Source organism: Schistocerca gregaria, chromosome X (genome assembly GCF_023897955.1).
Source record: "Schistocerca gregaria isolate iqSchGreg1 chromosome X, iqSchGreg1.2, whole genome shotgun sequence".
Taxonomy (NCBI): Eukaryota; Metazoa; Arthropoda; class Insecta; order Orthoptera; family Acrididae; genus Schistocerca; species Schistocerca gregaria.
The window spans coordinates 724,303,264-724,330,417 of NC_064931.1; the positions used below are offsets into that span (position 1 = coordinate 724,303,264).

The 27,154-nt window shown below is 39.5% G+C and overlaps 1 protein-coding gene across 2 annotated transcripts in view; it reads left to right on the top strand.

The window, feature by feature from the left end:
- The window catches only part of LOC126297739 (E3 ubiquitin-protein ligase HERC2), a 752,343-nt gene that overhangs the window by 443,270 nt on the left and 281,919 nt on the right, over positions 1-27,154 (top strand). For both annotated transcript variants that reach the window (XM_049988889.1, XM_049988890.1), the window contains 7 exons: positions 2,522-2,767; positions 4,053-4,240; positions 15,206-15,403; positions 15,579-15,740; positions 15,865-16,092; positions 16,300-16,461; positions 23,937-24,167. In XM_049988889.1, coding sequence (XP_049844846.1) covers positions 2,522-2,767; positions 4,053-4,240; positions 15,206-15,403; positions 15,579-15,740; positions 15,865-16,092; positions 16,300-16,461; positions 23,937-24,167 — 1,415 coding nt within the window. The remainder of the gene's footprint in view (positions 1-2,521; positions 2,768-4,052; positions 4,241-15,205; positions 15,404-15,578; positions 15,741-15,864; positions 16,093-16,299; positions 16,462-23,936; positions 24,168-27,154) is intronic.

Sequence of the window (27,154 nt, forward strand, 5' to 3'; positions counted from 1 at the left end):
TTTTAAATTTCTTTATTTCTCTATCTATCTGTAGGTAACAAATGTATGGACATGGTCCAAATGTACATGTAAATTTTGTATGAATTTATTACAAGGCAATTGGAACATACAAATACAGGTGTGTACATAAAGTAATACACACAAGATACTACAGTCATCCATACATAGTAATTCAAATTTATATACATATACACTCCTGGAAATGGAAAAAAGAACACATTGACACCGGTGTGTCAGACCCACCATACTTGCTCTGGACACTGCGAGAGGGCTGTACAAGCAATGATCACACGCACGGCACAGCGGACACACCAGGAACCGCGGTGTTGGCCGTCAAATGGCGCTAGCTGCTCAGCATTTGTGCACCGCCGGCATCAGTGTCAGCCAGTTTGCCGTGGCATACGGAGCTCCATCGCAGTCTTTAACACTGGTAGCATGCCGCGACAGTGTGGACGTGAACCGTATGTGCAGTTGATGGACTTTGAGCGAGGGCGTATAGTGGGCATGCGGGAGGCCGGGTGGACGTACTGCCGAATTGCTCAACACGTGGGGCGTGAGGTCTCCACAGTACATCGATGTTGTCGCCAGTGGTCGGCGGAAGGTGCACGTGACCGTCGACCTGGGACCAGACCGCAGCGACGCACGGATGCACGCCAAGACCGTAGGATCCTACGCAGTGCTGTAGGGGACTGCATACGACCGAGGCACACAGGGCCAACACCCGGCATCATGGTGTGGGGAGCGATCTCCTACACTGACCGTACACCTCTGGTGATCGTCGAGGGGACACCGAATAGTGCACGGTACATCCAAACCGTCATCGAACCCATCGTTCTACCATTCCTAGACCAGCAAGGGAACTTGCTGTTCCAACAGGACAATGCACGTCCGCATGTATCCCGAGCCACCCAACGTGCTCTAGAAGGTGTAAGTCAACTACCCTGGCCAGCAAGATCTCCGGATCTGTCCCCCATTGAGCATGTTTGGGACTGGATGAAGCGTCGTCTCACGCGGTCTGCACGTCTAGCACTAACGCTGGTCCAACTGAGGCGCCGGGTGGAAATGGCATGGCAAGCCGTTCCACAGGACTACATCCAGCATCTCTACGATCGTCTCCATGGGAGAATAGCAGCCTGCATTGCTGCGAAAGGTGGATATACACTGTACTAGTGCCGACATTGTGCATGGTCTGTTGCCTGTGTCTATGTGCCTGTGGTTCTGTCAGTGTGATCATGTAATGTATCTGACCCCAGGAATGTGTCAATAAAGTTTCCCCTTCCTGGGACAATGAATTCACGGTGTTCTTATTTCAATTTCCAGGAGTGTATATGCTTCTGTTATTACAAATTGATAATCAGTTTTTCATAACACTATACCTTTGTTTCTCTTAACCAGCAAATTATTTTATACATGACATTGATTCAGTAAAAGTTTTACATCAGATGTGTAATATAAACATAATAGAAAAATCATATTGGCCAACGTAGCCACTTGCCATATAAAAACATTGTTCAAGTAGAAATTTTTATTTTGTGCTTTAAATTTGTTTTCAGCTTAAAAGTTTCTGATGTAGAATGGCAGTCTGCTGTAAAATTTAACACCTATACGGCTCATGTACCTTTCCTTGTTAGTTCTTTTTCTTTGCTGTGTATTGAGTAATGTGCTGTTTCAAGTGTAGTACCTATGAAAGATAGCATTTCTTTTAAAATCTTCAAGGTTGACGTTGTTGTATAAAACATATTTTCATTATTTCTTTATTTATCCGTAGGCAATAAATATTATGTGGATGTAGTACAAATGTACATTCACTTGAGGCATTGTTAGTATTTTAAGCTTTCTGCAGCGTGTCTGTGGAGAGGGACATGCTATTATTTGAATAGACGTCTTTTGAAATGGAACTGGTATGAAAATAATAATGAATCTGTCAATTATATATATAAACTGGGATTTGCGTGTGTCAATTGCTCAGTCCAAGGCACTTGAGAAATGGTCAGCTGGTGATAAAATATGGTATCCTACGTGATTACATCATTTTCTTTGTTAACTGTTTTCTTTTGTATCAATAAATGATGATAAGTTAGCTAGTCATAACTACAAGAGGCATTCGGTAGCTCAACAAAAATTTGGCTCATGTGGCAGAACATTCTCATATTTTATGATATGTGACCGCTGCTGTACTCAGAAGAAAAAGCTATTGACATGAAGAAACAAAATGTGCTGCTACAAGGAGTGCCATTCTTGTCAAAGAACAAAACGAATGAGAGACGTTGAATTGAAATATGGCTGAAGAGAAAATTTTATTAACTTTTTCTCAGTTTTCTGTTTGCAAGTGTTCATTATATTTGTGGAAATACTATTTTCATAAGCAAGGAGGGAGGACTTGTCTACAGAGTTACCTTAACATTTCTTCCCCAACAAATGTCTACTTTTGAAAAACAATTTTTTTCCCGAGAGCTGGAAATAATATTACTACATAATTACATATCATTTGGTCATAATTTAATTTAACTTTGGTTTACAGGTGTTAGTAGTAATGGAAGAGAAATCAGTGTTGACTTTCCACAACAAAGCGACTGGACGGGTGTTATATCTGAGATGGAAGTTGTTTCAAGCAGTCACCCAACTGTATCATGTGATAACTGCCGAGCTTTTCCGATCACTGGCCATCGTTACAAGTGCAAGACTTGTGAACATTTTAATTATTGTGAAAATTGTTTCTTCACAAAGAGAGGTCATCGCCATTTCTTCAATTGCATCTATGAACCTGGTTGGTACTGACAGTGATATTTCATTAGTGGAATTTGGCTTATAGAGGGTCTATATAGAGTATGTATCATAAAATAATTGACCATATTTCATTTGTAACAATATGAGTTAATTGTTACGGACATGACAAATTGCACCCAGATGTTCATGGAAGGGGATTGCGGAATTCTAACTAATTTGCAAATGAGAATATTAACAAAATCTGATCAGATGATGGATGAATCAGGTGTGGGACAAGAATGCACAGAGGAAAACAGTATAGGGTTTGTCGGGGGCAGGGCATTGCAGTTCATGTTAATGGAATACCAGTGGTTCAAAGAAGAAAAATGAAATTGTAAAACTAAAAGCTAAGTTGGGGCAGGCAGTTAGATTATATTAAAAAGGGTATGAGTCATCATTTTTTATGTGCTCAGCACTTCACTTTTATTATGAGTGATCCATTTTTTAGTCATTTAATAGTGACTTGAAGATCATTGTATTTAGCTATATAATTCAGATGCAAATTCTTGCAATACTTATAAACTCTTCCAGCATTCAGCTAGCATGACTGAAAAAAATCTACCAAGAATATAATCAGATCAACCATTTAAAAAAATGAAATTGTTTGGGGTGAATGTGAGCTAGATGTTTCGTGCTTTTGTGTACTGCAGTTTATTTCAAGCAATGCATTTCCACTTATATTTTTTAGAGTGTAATAAAACTGTATAACTCATCATAGGTAAAGTCTACATTCCAGTGCTTTGACCATTTTGAAATTTTCTGAAGGTATGCAACAGATTTTAACCTTGTATTTTGGAAATCATCTGACAACTCAATGTACTATTCTAGGATTTGATGTTTGTTGTAGTTAATCATTGTCTGCAATATTGAAATGGAGATTAAAACTCATTTTCTTAAAATTATTCTTAAATAAAATGTATATTGGTTGTAGCATCATCACTGACAGGCATAGTATCCTGCCACTTTTTCCATGTAGACATTTTCTGTGATTATTCATGTTCAGGAATGTTCCAGTGTATTCACATTTGACTGTCCTCATACCCCATTGCTGACTACCAGCAGTTTAACAGAAAACAGCCACTTTCACTAACTTTCTAGTTTTTCTGTTATTACATTTTGTCTGCTTCAGTAAAAAGTGAATGCATAAATATTTGTGTACCCCATTGCTGACTACCAGCAGTTTAACAGAAAACAGCCACTTTCACTAACTTTCTAGTTTTTCTGTTATTACATTTTGTCTGCTTCAGTAACAAGTGAATGCATAAATATTTGTGTTTAATATGCAGGGAGTGCTCCAATATTTGCTGGAAAACCTGGTAAATATTATCATCGTGATGAAATTTTAAACCCTGGCCTTGTTCAGGATTGGGCTCATTGTATAAAGACTCTGAAAGTATCTTCAAGAGAGGCATGCGCACGTCATCTTGTGGATGGCTCTGATAATTATTGGCAGAGCTGTGGATCTCAGGGAAAGGTAAACATTATCTTAAGATTTTGTTTACTTTTTATTTCATATAATTGAGCCTGCTTACCAATGGTTAAGTTTGTACAATTTCTATAGTTAAATGATCAGGCAGCCCAGATTAACTATCAAAGAAACAAGTTCAAGTCTTTTGCACGTAACCACAGATTCTAATATTTCACCCACAACTCATGTAACAATACTCAGTAACCTGTGTGCAGAAAAAAGTCAGTGAACTTTGTCATTCGGATGTGATTAGTAGATAGGCGAAAGTGTGTTCCGCTATTCTTACTTGTCTCTGTCTTAGTTCTACTGTGGGTATGGAGGGGAGTTTGTACACATTCAGGGGTTAATTCAGAAAGAAAGGGGCCAAAATTTCCAGCTAGACTACCTGATTTCATTTTTCTATGCTTTGCTCACTTTGTGTGGATGCCAATATTGTAGAAGATCATGACAATTTTCATTTTCTGCTCTCTTCCAACTAAGACACTGCGCTGCCAGTTATACGTTCAGTGTTGATGGAACATTAAATTTTGACTGGCCCTCTTGTTAAGAAAAGGCAAAGTAGTACTAAGACTAAAAATTAAAAGAAAAAATAATAAATAAATAAAATACCCAAGTAAACAAATTAGGGAGCTGAAATTATGCCGTAGATTAAAATTGTGTACCAGACTGTGATTGAAATCTGGGCCCCCATACCACGAAAATAATTTTAATAAAAAAGGAGGAGGATTAAAACTAGACAAGATATGGTGGTTGACTTTGTACCAACGAAGTGACAATCGATTACCTGTAATCGAGAGAGATGGCACTAGCCAGAGATAGTTTTAAAGTCGAAAGCACGTGATGAGTGGTGGTGTCATCTAAGCACTCTATATAAGCAGGACCCCCAGCGCCAGCCAGTCGCTGACTCACCTCAGAAGATGTTGCCCTCAGTAGGCAATGAAACGTCAGGAAGGAGAAGAAGTTTTATGTATGGAGCACGGCAATTCAGCCCGGAAGTTTTAATTAATAAATCACAGTTCACAAAATCCTTCCCGTTCCATCACACATACATTGACAGAAAAAAATCAGAACACTAAAAAATGATTGATGTTGAATAATGAAATTTACTGAACATATGTGTCTAGATAACATATTCAAGTGGTTAATATTGCAAGATTACAGGTTAATCTAAGTGCGAGATAAGCCATTACAAATTTGAAATACTGGTGCCTTGATAACCAGTGTAACCTCCAGAATGTTGAATCCAAGCATACAAACATGCATGCTTTGTGTTGTACAGGTGTTGTATGTCAGTTTGTGGGATTGAGTTCAATGTGTGTTGCATTTGGTCAGTCAATAGAGGGCCAGTTAATGCTGTTTATGAATGATGCTGGAGTTATCATCCAATGATATCCCATATGTGCTTGATTGGTGCAGATCTGGTGATTGAGTAGGCCAAAACTCTGTAGAGCATGTCTGGTTACAGCTGCGGTATGTGAGTGAACATTATCCTGTTGGAAAACACCTCCTGGAATGCTGTTCATGAATGGCAGCACAACAGGTGAAATCACCAGATCGACATATAGTTTTGCAGTCAGGATGCGTGGGCTAACCATGAGAGTGCTCCGACAGTCAGATCAGAACTCAAGGTGTAGCTCCAATGTGTGTATCATGCAGACAGGTTGGTTGCAGGCCGTCAACTGCCTTACTTTTGACCAACACAACGGTCATCACTGGCCCCAAGGCCGAACCAGTTTTCACCAGTAAATACAACAGACCTCCATCCTGCCCTCCAGTGAGCTCTCACTTGACACCACTGAAGTTCCAAATGGCGGTGGTTTGAGGAGTGGAATGTATGCCAAAGGGTGCCTGGCTCAGAGCTGTCTTTCAAGTAACCAGTTTGTAACAGTTTCCTGTGTCACTGTGGTGCCAACTGCTGCTGAAATTGTTGCTGCAGATGCTGTATGATGCGCCAGAGCCATACATCGAATGCATTGGTCTTCTCTCTCAGCATTGCCACATGCCTGTCCGTAGACCAGTCTTCTTTCAATTGCACATTCTCATGACTACCTACCACAGTCTGCAACCGTGCAATGGCTACAGTACTGCCAAGTCTTTCTGCAGTATCCCAGAAGGAACACCCAGATTCTCATGGCCCTATTACAAAAGCTTGTTCAAAGTCAATGACGTACTGCTAGTGGCATATTTGTCACCTTAAAGGCATTTTTCACTATGTCAACTCACTACGACCAAGTATTTAAAGCAAACCTGATTTGAATCCATATAGTGCCATTTCTAGTGCCACTCTTACGTGACTGGCATGGAATTTTGTTGAATAGACATCATCTTTCAGATGTAGAAACACACTTGCCAATTTATGTCATAAAACTCCTTCATGGTATTGCGATTTTTTTACCATCACTGTAGTTCCACAGTCAGTTGAGTTACATTGGAAGTTATTCATGTTTCATCTAATACATCTATTAAGCTGTAAATAAAGCTAAATTTTAAAATATATTTTCTTGGATCTTCTTCCTTTTTTGTGGATCAGCATTCTTCATGTAGACCTATACTAATAAAAGTACCACTCACAGTCAACTTCTTCAGGCTGTGATGATGATGATGATGAGATGATGATGATGATGATGATGATGATGATGATGTGGTGGCCATGGTGGAACACACCTAGTGCACGATGCATGAGCGGCGTGTGGTGTAGCAGAAGCTGATCCCATGACCCTTTGCTGCACTGAATGATTGGGCAGACAGCTGTCCAGGTGGTCAGATACCTGCATCCATAAGGCACTCACACCTGATACACTCATGTATTCAGTGTCATACCCGGCCAGTTCAAATGGATAGAAACATGTTGCCATGCCAGGTGGCACACAACCAAGTGGAAATGAGAACTACTTTATTCCTTTTAGTGCATACACTGTCACATGTGATGAAGTGGGATCACAGGACATATTGCAGCATAGCACAACAGGGCTGGACTGTCCACCAGGCCCTTGCACACTAAGGAAACAGCATGTACTGCATGAATGTACTGTTCTGGTAGTATGTTAGTAACCATGAATAGGCTAAAAATGACAGATCAAATCACACTTCTGTACACCAGTGTACAGAATGGCCAAGCTAGGGGGTAAGCAACAGGGTAACGTGTGAATTTAGGGGTAGTAAGAAGAAGGCATAATTGACACCAAAGTGGTTTATTGGGAAAGGGGATACAGGGGCTCTACATAGGGGGAAGCATGATGGAAAGCTTCAGTCTCTTAAGATTGGCCTTTTGCTCATTGAGATCAGGAACAGGCCTGCTATAGGTGAAAGTCACACAAATAGATTGGGGGAAAGCTCATTGGTCATCTTGGAAGATACGGGTATGTATCACGTGGTGGAAGGGTCGATAATATCAAAATATCAAGACTGTAACAATACCAGAGAAGGAAAGTTGCTACTCACCATATAGAGGAGATGCTGAGTCACAATAGGCACAACAAAAAGATTCACATAATTGTAGCTTTCGGCCATAAAGGCCTTTTTCAGCATTAGACACACACGCACACACAAACGCAAATGCAACTTGCACACACATCTGCAGTCTCAGAGAACTGAAACCACACTGTGAACAGCAGCACCAGTGCATGATGGAAGTGGTGACTGGGTGGGGGTAAGGAGGAGGCTGGGGCGGGGAGGGGGAGGGATAGTATGGTGGGAGCGGCAGATAGTGAAGTGTTGCACTTTAGACAGAGGGCAGAAGAGAAGGTGCAGAGGGGGGAGGGGGTAAGTAGTGGAAAGGAGAGAAATAAAAAGAAATTAAAAGACTGGGTGTGGCGGTGAAATGACAGCTGTGTAGTACTGGAATGGGAACAGGGAGGGGGCTGGATGGGTGAGGACAGTGACTAACGAAGGTAGAGACCAGGAGTGTTATGGGAATATAGGATGTATTGCAGGGAAAGTTCCCACCTATGCAATTCAGAAAAGCTGGAGTTGATTGGAAGGATCCATATGGCACAGTCTTTGAAGCAGTCATTGAGATGAGGGATATCATGTTTGGGAGCATGTTCAGCAACAGGGTGATCCACTTGTTTTTTGGTTTGTCGGTGGCCATTCATAGGGACAGACGGCTTGTTGGTTGTCATGCCTACATAGAATGCAGCACAGTGGTTGCAGCTTAGCTTGCAAATCACATGACTGGTTTCACAGGTAGCCCTGCCATTGATTGGGTAGGTGATGTTAGTGACAAGACTGGAGTAGGTGGTGGTAGGAGGATGTATGGGACAGGTCTTGCATCTAGGTCTATTACAGGGGTATGAGCCATGAGGTAAGGGATTGGGAGCAAGGGGTTGTGTAAGGATGGACTAGTACATTGTGTAAGTTCGGTGGATGGCGGAATACCAGGGTAGGAGGGGTGGGAAGGATAGTGGGCGGGACATTTCTTATTTCAGGGCACAACGAGAGGTAACCGAAACCCTGGCAGAGAATGTAATTCAGTTGCTCCAGTCCCGCATGATACTGAGTTATGAGAGGAATGCTCCTCTGTGGCCGACTGTGGGACTTTGGGAGGTGGTGGGAGACTGGAAAGATAAGGCACAGGATATTTGTTTTTGTACAAGGATGGGAGGATAATTACAGTCAGTGAAGGCTTCAGTGAGAACCTCGGTATATTTTGAGAGGGACTGCTCGTCACTGCAGATGCGATCACCACGGGTGGCTAGGCTGTACGGAAGGGACTTCTTGGTATGGAGTGGGTGGCAGCTGTTGAAGTGGAGGTATTGCTGGTGATTAGTAGGTTTGATATGGTCGGAGGTACTGATGTAGCCATCTCTGAGGTGGAGATCAACTTCTAGGAAGGTGGCTTGTTGGATTGAGTAGCACCAGGTGAAGCAAATGGGGGAGAAGTTGTTGAGGTTCTGGAGGAATGTGAATAAGGTGTCCTCACCTTCAATCCAGATAGCAAAGATGTCATCAATGAATCTGAACCAGGCGAGGGGTTTAGGATTCTGAGTTTTTAGCAAGGACTCCTCTAGATGACCCATGTATAGGTTAGCATAGGATGGTGCCATGCGGGTGCCCCTAGCCGTACTGAGGATTTGTTTGTAGTTAATGCCTTCAAAGGAGAAGTAATTGTGGGCGAGGATATAGTTGGTCATGGAGACTAGGAAGGAGGTTGATGGTTTGGAATCCATAGGGCATCTGCAAAGGTAGTGATCAATAGCAGTAAGGCCATGGGCATTAGGAATGTTAGTGTACAGGGAGGTGGCATCAGTAGTGATGAGCAGGGCACCGTGTGGTAAAGGGACAAGAACTGTGGAGAGTCAGTTGAGGAAATGGTTGGTGTCTTTTATATAGGAGGATAGATTCCGGGTAATAAGTTGAAGGTGTTGGTGTTTTGTTGTGCCTATTGTAGCTCAGCATCTCCGCTATATGGTGAGTAGCAATTTTCCTTCTCTGGTATTGTTACATTCACATCCTTGATTTTCCATTGTTTGAAAATATCAAGACTGTTACAGTAGTTTGTTATAATTAAATATTGTACCTAACTATACCACAATCTTGAGAGTAGGTACTGATGACCTCATTGTTCAGCACCCAGCGATTTTAAATCCATCTGTCCATCATTGATGGTGGCCTGTGGTTATTTAATCATGAAATTAAATGTGTCTCATCACTGACGCAAATCTCATATCTATAAGGTACATGCTGCAGCTCACAGATAATGATTTTTCACTCATGGTGTCATATTCAGGTCATAAATATGATGCATATAACTTGCTATCTTTATAGAATGAAAACTAGTGGTGAAATATAATGTGGCAATTCTTGATCAACATAAACCACATATAAAGGGGATATCAGCTTTGTGATTTGCACATCAGTGATAGTAGCGACAGCAGTGATTAGATAGATCAGAGGACATGGTTGTGATGGGCCAGTATTCATGCTGACTGATTAAAATAATCCTTGCAGTGACATTAACCACTAAACGAAGTTCAGCAATGCTCAACTCTAATTGGAGTGTTGGCTTCATATTGTCACAGGGTTGAGATTTTCATGTCTACTTTCATACTTAGCAGCTAAACTCACTGCAAAAATACGTGTAACCTGTGTTCCTTCAGTAAAATATACCTAAGCATCAGTAAGTTATGTGAATTTAAATACTACCAATTGCAATGCAAATAATAATAATAATAATAATAATAATAATAATAATAATAATAATAATAATAATAATAATAAGTTTATGAAAAAAGTTATTTATATTCTATTGGAGGAGTGATGCAGCCAACACCGAAGGGTTTGAATTATAATGAACTGATGGTTTAGTAACTTAGTTAAGCACTAGAATAGTTTAAAATGGTGGTCTTACAAATACTGTTTAACACTGAAATAAAATCACAGTGATATTCAGATGCAGTAAAGCTTGCGTGATTGTAAACTTAGTGTTAGTAGATTCCTCAATTATTATTTAAACATCATTGCTGTGTGAAAAAACTGAGTCTCATTCCATTAACCAACCACAAAACATTCACCAGCTCATAAATATACAAAGTCCACTATGGCGATCAACGTACACGAAGTGATCAAAAGTATCAGGACACCTGGCTGCAAATGACTTACAAGTTCGTGGCACCCTCCATCACGAATGCTGGAATTCAGTATGGTGTTGCCTCACCCTTAGCCTTGATGACAGCTTCCACTCTTACAAGCATATGTTCAGTCAGGTTCTGGAAGGTTTCTTGGGGAATGGCAGCCCATTCTTCACAGAGTGCTGCACTGAATAGAGGTACTGAAGTCAGTTGGTGAGGCCTGACATGAAGTTGGCATTCTAAAACATCCCAAAGGTGTTCTATAGGACTCTGTGCAGGCCAGTCCATTACGGGGATGGTATTGTCATGTAACCACTCTGCCACAGGCCATGCATTAAGAATGGGTGCTCGATTGTGTTGAAAGATGCAGTCGCCATCCCCCAATTGTTCTTCAACAGTGGGAAGCAAGAAGGTGCTTAAAACATTGATGTAGGCCTGTGCTATGATAGTGCCACACAAAACAACAAGGGGTGCAAGCCCCCTCCATGAAAAACAAGACCACACCATAACACCACTGCCTCCGAATTTTACTGTTGACACTAATGCTGCCAGATGACGTTCACCTGGCATTCACCATACCCACACCCTGCCCTCTGATCGCCACATTGTGTACCATGATTTGTCACTCCACACAACATTTTTCCACTGTTCAATTGTCCAATGTTTATGTTCCTCACACCAATCGAGATGTCATTTGGCATTTACCAGTGTGATGTGTGGTTTATGAGTAGCCGCTCGACCATGAAATCCAAGTTTTCTCACCTCCTGCCTAACTGTCATAGTACTTGTAGTGGCTCCTGATGCAATTTGGAATTCCTGTGTGATGGTCTGGATAGATGTCTGCCTATTACACGTTACGATCCTCTTCAACTGGCACCGGTCTCTGTCAGTCAACAGACGAGGTCGGCCTGTACGTTTTTGTGCTGTACATGTCTCTTCATGTTTCCACTTCACTATCACAATGGAAACAGTGGGCCTAAGGATGTTTAGGAGTGTGGAAATCTCGCATACATGTGTATGACACCCAGTCACCAGATAATGTTCGAAGTCTATGATTTCTGCAGAGTGCCCCATTCAGCTCTCTCACGATGTCGAATGACTACTGGCGTCACTGATATGGAGTACCTGGCAGTAGGTGGCAGCACAATGCACCTAATATGAAAAATGTATGGTTTTGGGAGTGTCCAGATTCTTTTGATCACATAGTAGTGTACCAAATTCGTGTAACCAAATATAGGTTGCCGTAATCCGTTTGATAATACATCCAGATTTGCAGTCATAAATAATCAGTGTTCAACACTGCGCATTGACTATCATTTCCGGAATGTTAAATTTTGGGCTGGGTTATTGATTCTTAGTCCCATTTGACTCAAAATTTTTCTAAGTGCTAACATATATTAAAGCATTTGAGTGGATGTTTGCTGCTCGAAACGTATCACTTCACAATTCCAAAAGTATGCTAGTAATAGCTGAGCATACATTTTACCTACAAGACCAATCCACACCACATGGCTGTCCAACTCAGAATGTCCAGGAGCTGCCATTTGTGCGCCCTAATAAGCCTTCTCTTTAGGCAGCAAAACTGAAAATGAACAAAAAAATTAAGAAAATGGGCCACCATTTAAAATATACACAATTGCCATATACAACATGTATTTTGAATGAAAGGTCTTTCTCTTCTGGTCCCTCTCAGGCCATACACATAATCCCATGTTTAATAATTTATCCACAAGTAAATAAAACATGAAATTTTATACATATGTACTTACAATAAATGATCAAAAAATGTCCACCCCCCAGTAGCTGAGTAGTCAGTGCGACAGAATGTCAATCCTAAGGGCCTGGGTTCGATTCCTGGCTGGGTTGGAGATTTTCTCCGCTCAGGGTCTGCGTGTTGTGTTGTCCTAATCATCGTCATTTCATCCCCATCGACGTGCAAGTCGCCAAAGTGGCATCAAATCAAAAGACTTGCACCCAGCAAACTGTCTACCCAGCAGGTGGCCCTTGTCACACTATCAAATAGTTGTTAAAACATTCTAAAAAATAAAGGTGGCCTGTTCAGAAGAAGTGTCTCTTTGTGCTCTATTCAACGGTTGTATCAAATATTATATTTAAATTTCCACTTGATAAGAGTCTTTACTAAAGATCAAATTAGTACCTAATTAAGTGAACTGAAAATCTCGTAATAATCTCTACATATGATGTACGGACACATGTGGTGAGGTACAAGGAACGTCATGCTGTGTTTGTTTTCTATCTAAGTGCTGAGAATATGATGATCTGGCTCATTTACACAATTAAAAATATATTAAATGCATAATAATTCAATAATTATATGGATGTTTTGCTTTCAGTGATGATAGATTGTGTCCTCTGCTGTCATTCAATACTTTGTTCATCCAAATTGCACGAAATGTTAAACTTAAGTTTTAAAGATTTTTATAAGAGTATACATTTGCTGTTATGTCATCACTTCTGTAGTTTTATTTATACATTTAATGTCAATGTCTAAAAACATGCACCTCAGTGCCATGATTACTCAGACTTGATTGGATTTGCTATACGTCAAAACTGTGAATTATTGTTTAATTTTAAAGTATTTCTAGGCTGCCCTAGTCCTCCCTATTGTGATTACCGCTATCTTTAGAGCCAGCCCCATCATCCACATGCTGTCCAAATGGCTAATTCCCTCCCTCAACTCCAGAATCCTGGGGAAAAAACACCAACTACTTGTTAAAGACCACCCGCTTACAAGTGATCATGTAGTTACTGAAAATGGGCCAACCAGCTACGCTAACTTTGGCCCGTCATCCAGGACAAAACTTATAGCTGTAAGGTTCCATAAACTTCAGGTGGCTGAACAGCTTGCCAGCATGTTTATTATGTTATAGGGTCCAGGAGACCAAAATCTGGGAATGGCGAAGGCCTGTGGAAGTGAGCTTACAGTGATTCCACACCAAAAAGTCAGTTTGGATGTTGTCAGTGTGTGCGACTCCTGGCACAGTGAGATTAGTGGGCCACAATTATGATCATAGCATTTGCGACAAGGCATGTCAATCAGATAGCTCGAAAGCTGAAATTACAATGAAGGCATCTCAAAATACAGTGGCAGAAGGAAGCAACTCAAACCTGGATCTTTGTCCTACTTTAAAATTCACTGTTGAAAATGCCTTGCACATTCACAAAAACCATAAGTTTCTCTCGAGTTCTTCTCCATATTATATTTTCCCTCAGAGGTACCAGTCCAGGAGCATAGTAAGAGCGCTTCCATGAAGTCCCGAAGAAATGAATATAAACAAGTGAAACTTTTAATTTGCTTTTGGTGTGTGCTCGAGCAATGCTATTGATAATGCGCTACCTACTAGTCAGGGATTGAGTGCAAGTCACAATGTGGTACGAGGTTTTAATTTGTCACAAATGTTCATAGCAGGTAAATAATAAAATGTGCCACATCTGAATATACTGTGCTTTTTGAAGTTCAAAACAGTTTCATTTGTACAACTTTCAGAAATATTGTTATCTTCACTTGCGTTAGCCATAAGACATCATTAGCAAAAATTAGTGTTGCTTTGTGTTTCAAGTGAAGTAGGATGCCATTTTGGTATAAGCAGAGTAGCAAAACAATCATGTTCATACTTGAGATGTAGATTTTTCAGTAGTTTCTTATATTAATGAGGTAGGTTTTTGTGAATTAGTAGTGTGACATTCATATACTATACTACTACTGCTTCCATTATCTTAAATAAGAAGTCAACCACTCATATTGTACTCTTTAACTAATAAAACTGTATCTTTTGTAACCTGAACTTATGATGTAATCAAACACCAAGGATAAAACAAGGAAAATTGCTGATACTGCCATTTTACAGTTTTTTGGTTTAGTTATGCTGTTAATTACTTTAAATACCTATTACTTTGAACATGCTCATATGAAGTCCACATCATTACTGTGTATTTCACTACAGCAATTGCATAACCTAAGTAAATTATCCGTCATGTATTTTAGCAAGATAATTTACCGTTACCAAGTACATAGCCTTCTGAAACATTTTAAATAATTATGTAAATAAAGAGACACTGCAGTAGCTATTAACATCTGACATCGCTATACATCACGTTGTTTGTAAAAATTGTCCTAAATTCTAAATAAGAACAATGCATACCTTATGCTTACAACTTTTTAATACAATCTTGGGAATGCTACTGACTGTGATAAAGTTATGTTTAAATAGATCTGACAGTTTTCCATGATGAAGATATGGATTCAGGAGGGAGTTCAGTTTTGTTAATGTTCTTGATATTGTATTCCTGTCATGTAAATATAATTATTATTTTCCATATTAATAGGATAAACAGTTATGGTTAATTTATTTTTCTTGCAATATTTCATTCTTTGTTTCAGCACTGGATCAGGTTAGAAATGCAACCCAATATTTTAATTGAGTCGTTGAAAATGGTGGTGGAAATGGCTGACAAAAGCTATATGCCTTCATTGGTTGTAGTGTCAGGAGGAGATACCTTCTTGTCCATGACAGAGCTAAATACAGTGAATATTCGTAACACAGATAGAATTGTTACTTTGTTGTCTCACTTGAAAGTTGTAAGTATCACGTAAAAGTAGAATATGATTGGATTGATTCTATACGAGAATTAAAGCACAATACAGTTTCTCATATTTTCAATCTGTGTGCTTCACACCCATAATGTCATATAGCACATATCTACAGTTTTGTGTAACTGCATTTAATATATGCTATCTACTGTATGTATTTCAGTATTATGCATGCATTGAAATAGCAATCAAACAGTGCAGAAATGGTGGCATTGATTGCAAAATTCATGCATTAAATATCATTGGTAAAAGGGCTTCATCCAAAGGAAGTTCAACAAAATCAAGAAGTATGTCTTTCCTTGTATCAGACAGTGAAGAATTCCAGGTACATTAAAACTTCTTGTCTTACTTTTGTAGCTTCCATTACTCTTATGATGTTTCGTATCTTGTCTGCATCATTACAGTAAAGCTTAAGTAAGTTACAAATCTTGTATTGTCCTGTTTTGCAGGATTCTAGAACCTTTACAGGTATAAACAGAAACCAGCAGGGCTACTCATCTTCAGCTGACCTGCAAACAAAAGTTTATGTTTGGGGCCTGAACGATAAGGACCAGCTTGGTGGTCTTGCTGGTTCTAAAGTCAAACTGCCAACATTCTCTGAAGCATTGTCTTCTCTCAAACCAATTCACATTGCTGGTGGTTCAAAGTCACTTTTTGTAGTTTCTCTAGATGGCAAGGTAAGTGTGTGTGTGTGTGTGTGTGTGTGTGTGTGTGTGTGTGTGTGTGTGTGTGTGTGTGTACACTGTCTTTCTCATTACATGATGTTTTATAAATCAGAAACAGTACTTATCACTGTTATTTACAATAAAAAATTTACCAGGCTCAACAATGACTTTACAAGTTATATATGTGGTCTTCCAGATCCTATTTCTAACTTGTTTCAGTTATATGCATGTGGTGAGGGTACAAATGGCCGACTGGGATTGGGACACACTGGCAATGTGTCTTCACCACGCCTAGTTACAGGACTCAGCCAATATGTTATCAAGAAGGTTGCTGTTCATTCTGGTGGTAAACATGCTATGGCTCTCACTCTTGATGGAAAGGTAGGGAACAAAGTAATGTAAGATAACAACTGAACTTTGTTTAATGTTATCATAATGTAACCTGATGTTTGAGTCTGTACAGTGTGCTATAGAATTAAAATCCTTATAATTTTTCTTTGTAAATATATTGTAATGCAATGTGTGCTGTAGCTCACATGGTAGGTGCCTAAAAAGTAGAGTCTGTTGCTTCCCAGGTGACTCTCAACATAACTTTGGTTTTCTATTTCACGTCATAAAGAGGACCAGTCCTGCAAATCATTCAATTGTTGTGGTAAATGGGGAAAATATGCAATATTTAGGACATATATCTGCAAAAGGAAATCACCATGTGTTGAATCAGGTGATCTGCTAGTCTCACATATGCCCCACACACCAAGTTCACAAGGAGATTTCCCACCCAATTGTAACCATTTGCACAATTACTGATTCGTGTAGAAAACAACACTGTTGTAAACCTTTCTTTACACAGTATCTGCCTGTCATGGAATACATCTGTAAACTTGTCTGTCTGATCTATGTTTTCAATGGTGTCCTGAAAGAACCCAGTCTTTCAAGGAATAAATGTAATTTAATGTGGATGAGTAGGTAAAACAAACCCATAAAGTTTAAATACAGCATTAGTAGCCTGCTGCTTGAGATAGACAAGTCGTTTAAATATCTGGGTGTAACGTTGCGAAGCAATATGAAATAGAACACAACCTGGGGATTGTGATAGGGAAGCTGAATCTTTTATGTTGGTTTATTGTGAGAATTTTAGGTAAGTGTGGTTCATGTGCAAAGGGGACTGCATATATCATGCTACCTATTCTCGAGTACGGCTCAAGTGTTTGGGAGCCATACCAGGTCAGATTAGAGGAGGACATTGAAGTAATTCAAAGGTGGCGTACTAGGTTTGTTACCAGTAGGCTTGAACAATGCGCAAATGTTACCTAGATGCTTCGGCAACATGTATGAGAACCCTGGGGGGTAGGCAATGTTCTTTTCAAGTAACAGTATTGAGAAAATTTATAGAACTGGAATTTGAGGCTGACTGCAGAACAATTCTAGTGCTGCCAACGTATGTTTTGCATAAGGACCATGGGGATAAGGTATGAGAAATTAGGCCTCATGTGGAGGCATATAGATAATTTTTTCCCTCACTCTATTTGGAAAGGAAATGGCTAGGAATGGTCCAGAGTACCATTTGCCATACACCGTATGGTGCCTTGTGGGGTACAGATGTAAATGTACAGATGTAGATCCTGAAAGTTTGTCAGCTGAGTTAGTCAACTTAGAAGTCACCTTTTGTCAGAATGGTCATAGTGCAAGACAGATTTGATATGTGTTGCACCTTCGACCAACCTTGAATTGCACAAGTGCTGGTGATAACGAGGTGCTGGCAAAGCATACAACCTTTTTGCTTTATGCAGGTAGCATTTCCATCAAGACTGGTCATATTATAAGGAAACATGATGTGAAATGTGTTTTTAGATCACCAGCTAAGATTAATGCCCTTTTAGAATCTGCAAAGGTTGATCTTGCTTTGTGTAAAGTAAGTGGCTATCATATTCCTTACAGTTGTGGCATTTCATATCTTGGTCAGACTGTCTGGACTGTGGAGGATCCTTGCATTGAGAATAAATGTCACCCACAGTGACAACAGCCAACCAGATCTGCTGTTGCAGAACATTGCCTTGGCAGCGGTCATCCTATGGAAAATGACAACACAGAGATTCTGGCATGCACTTCCAGCTATTGGGATAGTGTTAATAAGTAATCAGTTGGGTTTAAATTAACAAGTGACCTTATAAATAGAGTTGGTAGTTTTGCTTAAATCCTGCATCGAATCTTGCTCTCTCCATGGTCAAACAATGGAGGAGCAGATTCAATGCTACCTCACCTGTTGATTATCAATATGCAACCATCAGTAATTTCTGGGGTTTTGTTTGAACATATAAGAAGCTATTAAATAGTAATACTAGCTTATTTTAGCAGTTTATGAAAGAAATCGAGTAAGAAGATAGGTGAGTTTCTTGTGTCTTTTGAAGATTTTTGAACTTATGACAAGAAAAACCTATCCAAATACCATACAACCATAGGGATATAAAAGTACATGTGATTACCCAATAAAATTTGTGTCATGTAGAGTAAGTACGATGAAAGCAGAGGACAGATGGCACTTGCATAAAAGCTGATCACAAGTTTAAAAAGACTGAGATTTTTCTGAGATCAGCACATAAAAGTGTGTATGTGTAAGCTAATTGCAGATTGTAGCAGCTGTATCACCCAGAGCCACCAGCTTGCTACTGAGCTCAGAACTCGACACACACATGTGTACCCCTACACAATACATGTTGAAGGCCTCAGAGATTAACAAGGGTGCAGCAACACCACTATTGGATGCTTAAGACATGGAGAAAGGTAGCCTAGACTGTTGAGTCTGGGCAGGGTGGCAGGATACAAACGTGACACTGTTCAGTCTCGCATGGGAGATGATTGCAAGGGATGAAATGGGCCCCCTGATTCATCTGCCATGTACCTTACTGGTAAATTATAAAAGAACTCAGTTTTCCACTCTTTTCCATCTCTTTGTTCACATAAATTCCTCGGCAGATGACTTGTACATTCAAGATCAAAATGCACTACTCCATTACTTCTGAACTGTGATACAATGGTTTGGGAACACTCCATGAATATAAGGGAACTTTTGAGGCCTACCAAGTCACTTGGTCCCAGTCCCACTGAGCACATCGAGAATGCCATCAAGTGACGTTCATGCTTCAAGTCAAATTTTGAAAGTAAATTACCATATTTACCTGATTATAAGTCAGAAAATACTGGGTCATCTTATATTTGCAGATTAAACTATTGCTACTGAGGTTAACATTTTTACATAGTTTAATAGAGTATATAAAGGTTGTCTTAAATTTACAGATGAAGCTTTGGGTATTGAGATCACATGCATATTTATTTTGAACAATTTGGTAGTGCAGGGCTGGGCTAATGAGACTCTTGTTTGAACAGGCTCGAGATTTCCTGATACGTCAAAGCACTTGATACCGTATTGATGTTGCTCAACCACGTGACATTTGATTTGCACAGTGCTGGTGCAAGAGATGCGTGAGAAACTATGAACTAGCCAGAGCAACAGTCTATTGTACTGCTTACACTTTGACATTTTTGTGAAACACAGTAGGAAATAGCATTAAATTCTACCATCTTACAAACTCTTATTTGATTTGAACAGATTTGCAATAAAAGTTTTCATACATGTATGTATACCATATACAAACCTCAATGCTGCTTTTTAAGTAAAGGTAACGTTCAGAAGCGAAAGTGTTGCCCTTGGAAAATCATTACATGATTCTGAACCTGGATCAGTATTTTATTTGGTTATGAGAGACTTAAATGATTTACTAAGTGGGCTGCAAATGAGAATCTGTCACTGTTCAAATATTAGTATACAAGGTGAAAATGTTACCAGCTTTTAATCAGCTGTAGATCATGATGGTGACATTTAGATGAAACAAGAAGGAAAATTAATCTAGAATTAAATTTGTGACAAACAAAATGAATCATATTAAACTGAATGTAACTGTTATCATTAGAATAAATTACAGCGGCAAGAACTGTTGTGGCGATACTACCAACAGATGCCAGTAGTTCGCAGGATGAATGAAAGTTCAAGAATGAACTGAATTGTGGTTGTGATCTTTTATTTCTGTGTTTGTTGTTGTTGTTACATAATATGTGACCAGCACCATTGAAGATAATGTAGTCTGTGTTTCACAGTTGCTCAAGCACAGCACTATGGAGGAGTTTGAGGGGGAACAGTGATACCAGCTTGGCTGACAAATAGGGTGAGTGCAGGGAGTGGGGAGATGGTAGCAAATTTCTTTGCGTTATCAACCATGAGAATCTACACCACATACCATACTTTGGCCTTTTATGAACATCTACCTTGTCTAACTGCAGTTTGCTTGAATCTGTTTATAGTCAGAATTGAATAGACTTACATTTGGACAAATACTCAATAATAGTGTTCATTTCTGCAGGAGATGGTAAAAGAGCAGTTGGGGCCAGTTGTGTACTTTAGTGTTTCATGCTGTAATGTTGTTGATACTCACAATGGCACTTGACAGGAACTAAAGGGGGCACGTCAGCTGCTGGTTCTATACAGTCTGGAGAGAGCGGTGGACAGACAATATGTTTGGAAGTGACAGACTTTTTAACATTCTCCTGTCAGCATAGAAGTGAAATCCAATACATACTTGGAAAACAAAAACAGCTGTGCTTTCAGGCACCATATCCACAACCTCAGAAATCACAACATATTCAGAAGAAGGTGCTCAATATTTGTTACAATGAAGATATAAATTTCACTGCTGTGCTATTAGGATGAGGATGATGATAGTGGTGATCGTGATGATGATGATGATGATGATTAAAAATAATGATGTAACAGATGTCAGGGGTAGTAAGCAGAAAACATAGGAAAAAATGGTCCACAAAGTCATGTAAATCATTTCTGGTATTTGATGTCTCCTTGTATTATTAAAATATAGATAATCATTAAATGGCATAATTTTGAATAGATATCCCGTGTTAGTCCTGTTTAGTATGGCTCCCACACACTTGAACAATATTGTAGAATATCTCACTTAAGTGTTTATAAGCAATCTACTTGTTATCCTACCAATGAACCAAAGTCTGGCACGTGCTTTACCTCCAACTTGCCCTATATGGTCATTCCATTTAATATCCCTTCAAACAGTTATGTACAGAAATTTACACTGATCGGCCAGAACATTGTGACCACATACCTAATACCTAATACCTTTGGCACAAATAACAGTGGAGATGCATCATGGCATGGAAGCAGTGAGTCCTTGGTAGGTTGCTGTACAGAGTTGGCACCACATCTGCACACACATCATCAGGGCCCATAAATTCCAATGGGCGTGGGAGGGGGATGAGCTCTGATGCCACGTTCAATCATATACCAGATATGGTAGATCGGGTTCTGATCTGGTGAGTTGGGCGGCCAGGACATCAATGGGAACTCGCCACTGTGTTTCTCAAACCACTCCATCAAACTCCTGGTCTTGTGAGATGAAAAATGCCAGTGCATTTGGGAAAGATGATTGTCATGAAGGGGTGTATTTGGTCTACAACCAGTGTTCGATACTCCTTGGCCATCATGGTGCCTTGCACGAGCTCCATTGGACCCATGGATGCCCAGATGAATGTTCCCCAGAGCAAAATAGAGACACCGTCAGCTTGCCTCCACCCTGCAGTACAGGTGTCAAGGAACTGTTTTCCTGGAAGATGATGGATTCGTGCCCACCCATAAGCGTGATGAAGAAGGTATCAGGATTCATCAGACCATTCAACACAGCCACTGTGCCAACATCAGTGCCGATACTCACATATCCTTTCAGTGGTAGTTGACAATGTTGTGGTGTTAACATTGGCACATCGGCTGTGGAGGCCCATCATTAGGAGTGTTGGGTGCACTGTGTGTTCACACACACATGCACTCTGCCCAGTTCCACCACAGTTCGCTGTCTGTCCTGTTTTACTGAGCCTCCAGGCCATCACAATGCCCTCAGTCAAACTCAGATAGATCACACACCTTTCCTATTCTACACACGGACACCACACTCACTGATACCATGCACCATGCTTGTGTCTGACTAGCATTCATTCCTCACTAGGTGATGCTGATGACACCTGGATGGGTTTATACTGATAGTAGATCGGTGGTCATAATGTTCTGGCTGATCAGTGTGTATTAATTGACTCATTCCAGTTAGAACACTCTCTGATATTGTTGTCACTGGATACTATGTTTTCTTTTTGCATTTTGCAAAGTGCAAAGTTTTACATTTCTGAACATTTAAAGCAAGTTGGTAGTTTTTGCACAATTTCAAAATCTTATCTGATGTGACAATATTTTGCAGTTTTTTTCAGGCAATACTTCACAATAGAAATTAAGAGGCAAATGATATGACAAGTTGTATTGCCCATTTTTGGGAACAGAGTTTGTCATTTTGACATTAATTTTGATAGAAATCTGCAGCAAGTGATATATATATATATATATATATAAAATGATTTAAATAGGTACTGAAGGTCGTTCAACAAGACATGCTTGATTTGCACAGAACATGTGAAATCATGATTTTGATGTTTTCCTGTCTAATGAGAAACAATTTTCTGAAACAGCAAATAATTCTACACAGGATTTAAATTGTTTCGTGGCTTAAAAATATATAAAAGAATTAGTGATATTATAATGTACCTGATTCTGTGTATTTATGTTTGTCTGATTTAGATTCAGCACCCACTGAATATTCTTCAAGCACTATGACATTCATACACTATTTCACAGTCAGTTTGTTTGTATTATCTAAAGAGAAAGAAGAAAGTAGAAGTTTAAGTACACAGACAGGAAAAGAAAGTACCAATCTAAATAGCCTAAGATCTTTTTTTCCACAAAGCAGTTTTCTACTACACCAAGCAAGGGCATCTAAATATCCTGCAGCTCCCTTTCTGTTGCTTCATGACACATGATCCATTATTACTCCAGCAGCTAATTCCCATGAAAAATATTTTGGATTATTATGGTATCCAGCTGTAGTTTTAGATAAAGACTGCACAAACATATCACTGGTGCACTGATATGCACAGATAAGTCTTCAAATCCTATTGTAAAGCAGATCAGATAGGTCAGTAGTTGGAAACTGCACTTTCTTCTAAATACCACTCAAAACAAACTTTATTGGTTTAAATGTTCAGAAATTTATATCAGTTTGTTATAAATGGGGAAGTGCGCCTTTTTCCATGTCTGTTTAACACAAGTAAGATGCTAATTTAAATCCTGCAAAATTTGACATATGCACAACATCTGCATAGCATCACAGGTCAGTATATTTGCTCTGTGGGTTCTCACAATAATGTTTCAAGCACTATAGTGAACTGGCATGTCTTCCTTTATATATGTCAACTGTATTCTAAGTTTGAACATAAAATCTTTTTACATGATTTTATACTCTTTTTCATATCCATGCATGCATGCATGCATGCATGTATGTATGTATGTATGTATGTATGTATGTATGTATGCCACATTGTGGGTTCCACAGAGTGGCTAAGCATCAGCATATTCAAGACACAAATTTTGTATTGTCATTATATTATGATTTCCCTTCTAATTTGGAACTTGGTGTAGTATGCTGCATTCTAATTTAATTTTAGTCACAGATAATTTTTGCCTTGAAAATATCTTAGATTAAAAACAATTCTTTGCAAATAATATTGATTATAAGGTGAACCATTTGACTTGGCTTGTTAAAGAAAATATTATTGATCCATTTACGTGTCTCAGAGTTGCCATGCTTTATATTTTATGTCCATGCTTTTTGTTTTAAGTTATACATTAATTTATTTTAGAAGTTTAGTGTCCTTATACTGCTTTGATTATCTTTATGTAGGTGTTCTCCTGGGGTGAAGGAGAAGATGGCAAACTAGGACATGGAAACAAACTAACATTGGACAAACCTCATCTCATTAAAAGATTGAAATCAAAGAGAATCCGTGATATAGCATGTGGAAGCTCTCACAGTGCAGCGATAACTTCAAGTGGAGAATTGTATACCTGGGGGTTAGGAGAATATGGTCGACTGGGACACGGAGATAATGTTACACAGTTGAAACCAAAAGTGGTAAGTAAAATAAAAAAACATGGATTACTGTCAATTCAGCATACTATACTTCCGCTGATGTATAAAATATGAATATTTTCAAATAGACATGGAAGTGAATCATGGCATCGAGAGAAATGTGAATTGGTGAGTATCTTGTAGGTATTTTCTAAATGTTAATGTTGTAGGAAAACTTTGGTAGAGTATAAATACTTTTGGTTTAGAGGAGACCACTTACTGAAAAGCAGGAGCATTGAGTCGTAAGTAGATGCACACAAAAGAAAGAGAAAAAAAAAAAAAACAACACACACACACACACACACACACACACACACACACACACACCTGTACCCTGCAGGTTGGACAATAGGGGGATAGGTTGTGGTGGGGAAGTGTCAGGTATGGTGGGTTAGAGGGAGAGAGAAGTGGGAGGCAGGAAGAGGAAATGGGGGTGGATGGCTAGTAGCTTGGACGCCAGTTGGTTTGCCGGCTAGGAATGTCCTCAAAGTACCGTCTGCCACACATCGTCAGGTGGCTAGCGGAGTATGGATGTGGATGTAGATGTAGATGTAGATGTAGATGAATGTCAGAGGAGGGATGCAGGTACTTGGGCTAGGCATTTGATGCATGGTTGCCATATTCGGTGAGGAGTGGCTCATGCTTAAGGTGACTTGGGGATATGAATTGAGAGTGGGTGATGAGATGGAGGAAGGGGAAACAGGTGGGAGGAGGGTGTGAGTGCAGTGGAGATTGAGGACAGGATGATTATGGGAACAGATGATGTGTTGTAAGGATAACTCCTATCTCCATAGTTCAGAGAAGCTGATGGTGGAGGGAAGGACTATATTGCTTGGGTTGTGAAGCAGCCATTGAAATTGAGCATGTTGTGCCCAGTTGCATGTTGTGTCACCATGTGATTAACTTTGTTCTTGATAACAATTTGGCAGAGGCATCCGGGTGGCCTATGCTAGAGTAGTCTGTGCAGTTGCAATGACCACTGTGTCCGGATGCCTCAATGGTCAGAGCATCTGCCCAGTAAGCAGGAGAAACAGTTTCAAATCCCAGTCCAACACACATGTTCAGCTTTTCCTATTGATATAAATTGATGCCCACTAGCAGCTACATGTTGTAAATCTCTTGTGTCTTAACTGCTAATTGCAGCCGGATCAAAATCGTGTCTGATCTTTTGGACATGTCCAAAAGAACAGACAGCACACACATTTAAGAATTTTTTCACTGATTCTAGAGTCGTACACATTCTGGGTGAAAGTGTCACAAATCATGGCAGAACAGTAACATCCATCACATTCATGCTTAAACTTGCAATGCCTGGTCAAGCCTTGTAAATCCACTGTCCACTGTTTGTTAGTTTGACGAGGCTGTCAACATAAATGAAAAAACTTGTAACGAGCAACAGCCATGTTCACTTGTTCATCAAAGTACAAAGGCAAGCTAAAAAGTAATGCCTCCCAGTTTTTTCTGTGACAACTCTGAAATATTATTAAATAAAACAAGTGTTATGAACATCCTGTATCTGTATTCTTCATGTCTACATATTTATTTCTCAACATAGTCACCCTGGCGAAGAACACATTTCTCCCAATGAGAGACCAGTTTTCCCAATGAGAGACCAGTTTGTTGGTACAATCACTGTAAAATTGACTTCGTTGATATAACTACAATCTCATCTTCGCTTGCACTGCTCCATCACTGTCAAAGTGAAGGCCTCAAAGGTGTTCTTTAAGTTTTGGAAACAGATGAAAATCAGGTGGGGCCAAGTGGGGACTGTTAGGAGGATAATCAGTGACAGTGAAAGCAAGGCGTCAGATTGTTGCAGATGTCGCAATACTCATGTGTGCTCTTGCCTTGTCACACCAAAGGAGACGGTGCTCCATGTGTGTACAAACTCTTTGATTCAAAACTCAATTACAGCAAGCTGCTTCTTGTGCACCAATACAGTTACACTACACACTACAATTCAGAGGCCTCTAGTGTCAGAAGACTGTATATATGTAGACATGTCGAATAAAGATGTAGAATGTTGATAATGTTTGTTTTATTATAAAAGCTTTAAGAGCTTTCACATAAAAAAATTGGTAGCATTGCTTTTCAATATATTTTCAGTTTGTGGTGCCCCACAGCTCTCACATATTTCAAAAATTTAATTTTTTCACCATGAACTGTTGGTAATTTTTTTTATTTATAGAACCAATTTCAGTTGTTTTACCATCACCAAAAGTATTCACATCATCATGTTAGGTGAAATATAAAATCGTTATTTTCAGGTGCTAAAACCATGAATAAGACAATGTCATCACATCATAATATAAATTATGTCATCAGCCTACAAAAACTGTGCTAGGGACTGTACACATTTGTGTTAAAAATGTGCATTAACACTAAAGAGTCATACCATGGAGAGTCTCCCAGCAGCTCAAGGCAATAATACAAAATTTTTCAAATTACTTTTCAGCACACTCTATTATTTGTCTAATGCAGCAATCAAGACCTCATAATCTACACTTTCAGAGTGGGCAGTGGGAAAACATTTACAAGCCATCCTGTATACTGTGACACCTACTGCAGCCAAGAAGTGAGGTTTCTATCAGTTCCTTGAATACGATGTACAGTGAAATGGGTGTCGAGCTGAGCATCTTATTCAAACCAGTCTTCCTCCTGTGTGTCTACTGCCTGTAACTATGGTGCACAGACAGTTGATACTTGTGGCATGGCACTGCTTTTGGGGGCAGTAAAAGCTGCCACAGAAACCTCATTTGGAGTTGCATCTGTTGTGTCATCCTAGTTATGAGTTGCTGTATTTGCTGGGCCTGCATCTGAATAGCTTGGCTCAAGACAGTTTGTGCTGTACACTGGCCATGATTCAACACAGAGTAGACACAGAAACGCAACGAAATATCACAGGAGGTGTAAAGAAAGTCTTGATTATAAATCACAAACAATAATATGCAAAAAGCAGCCTCTGGGTCAGAAAACAATGAAAATAGGAA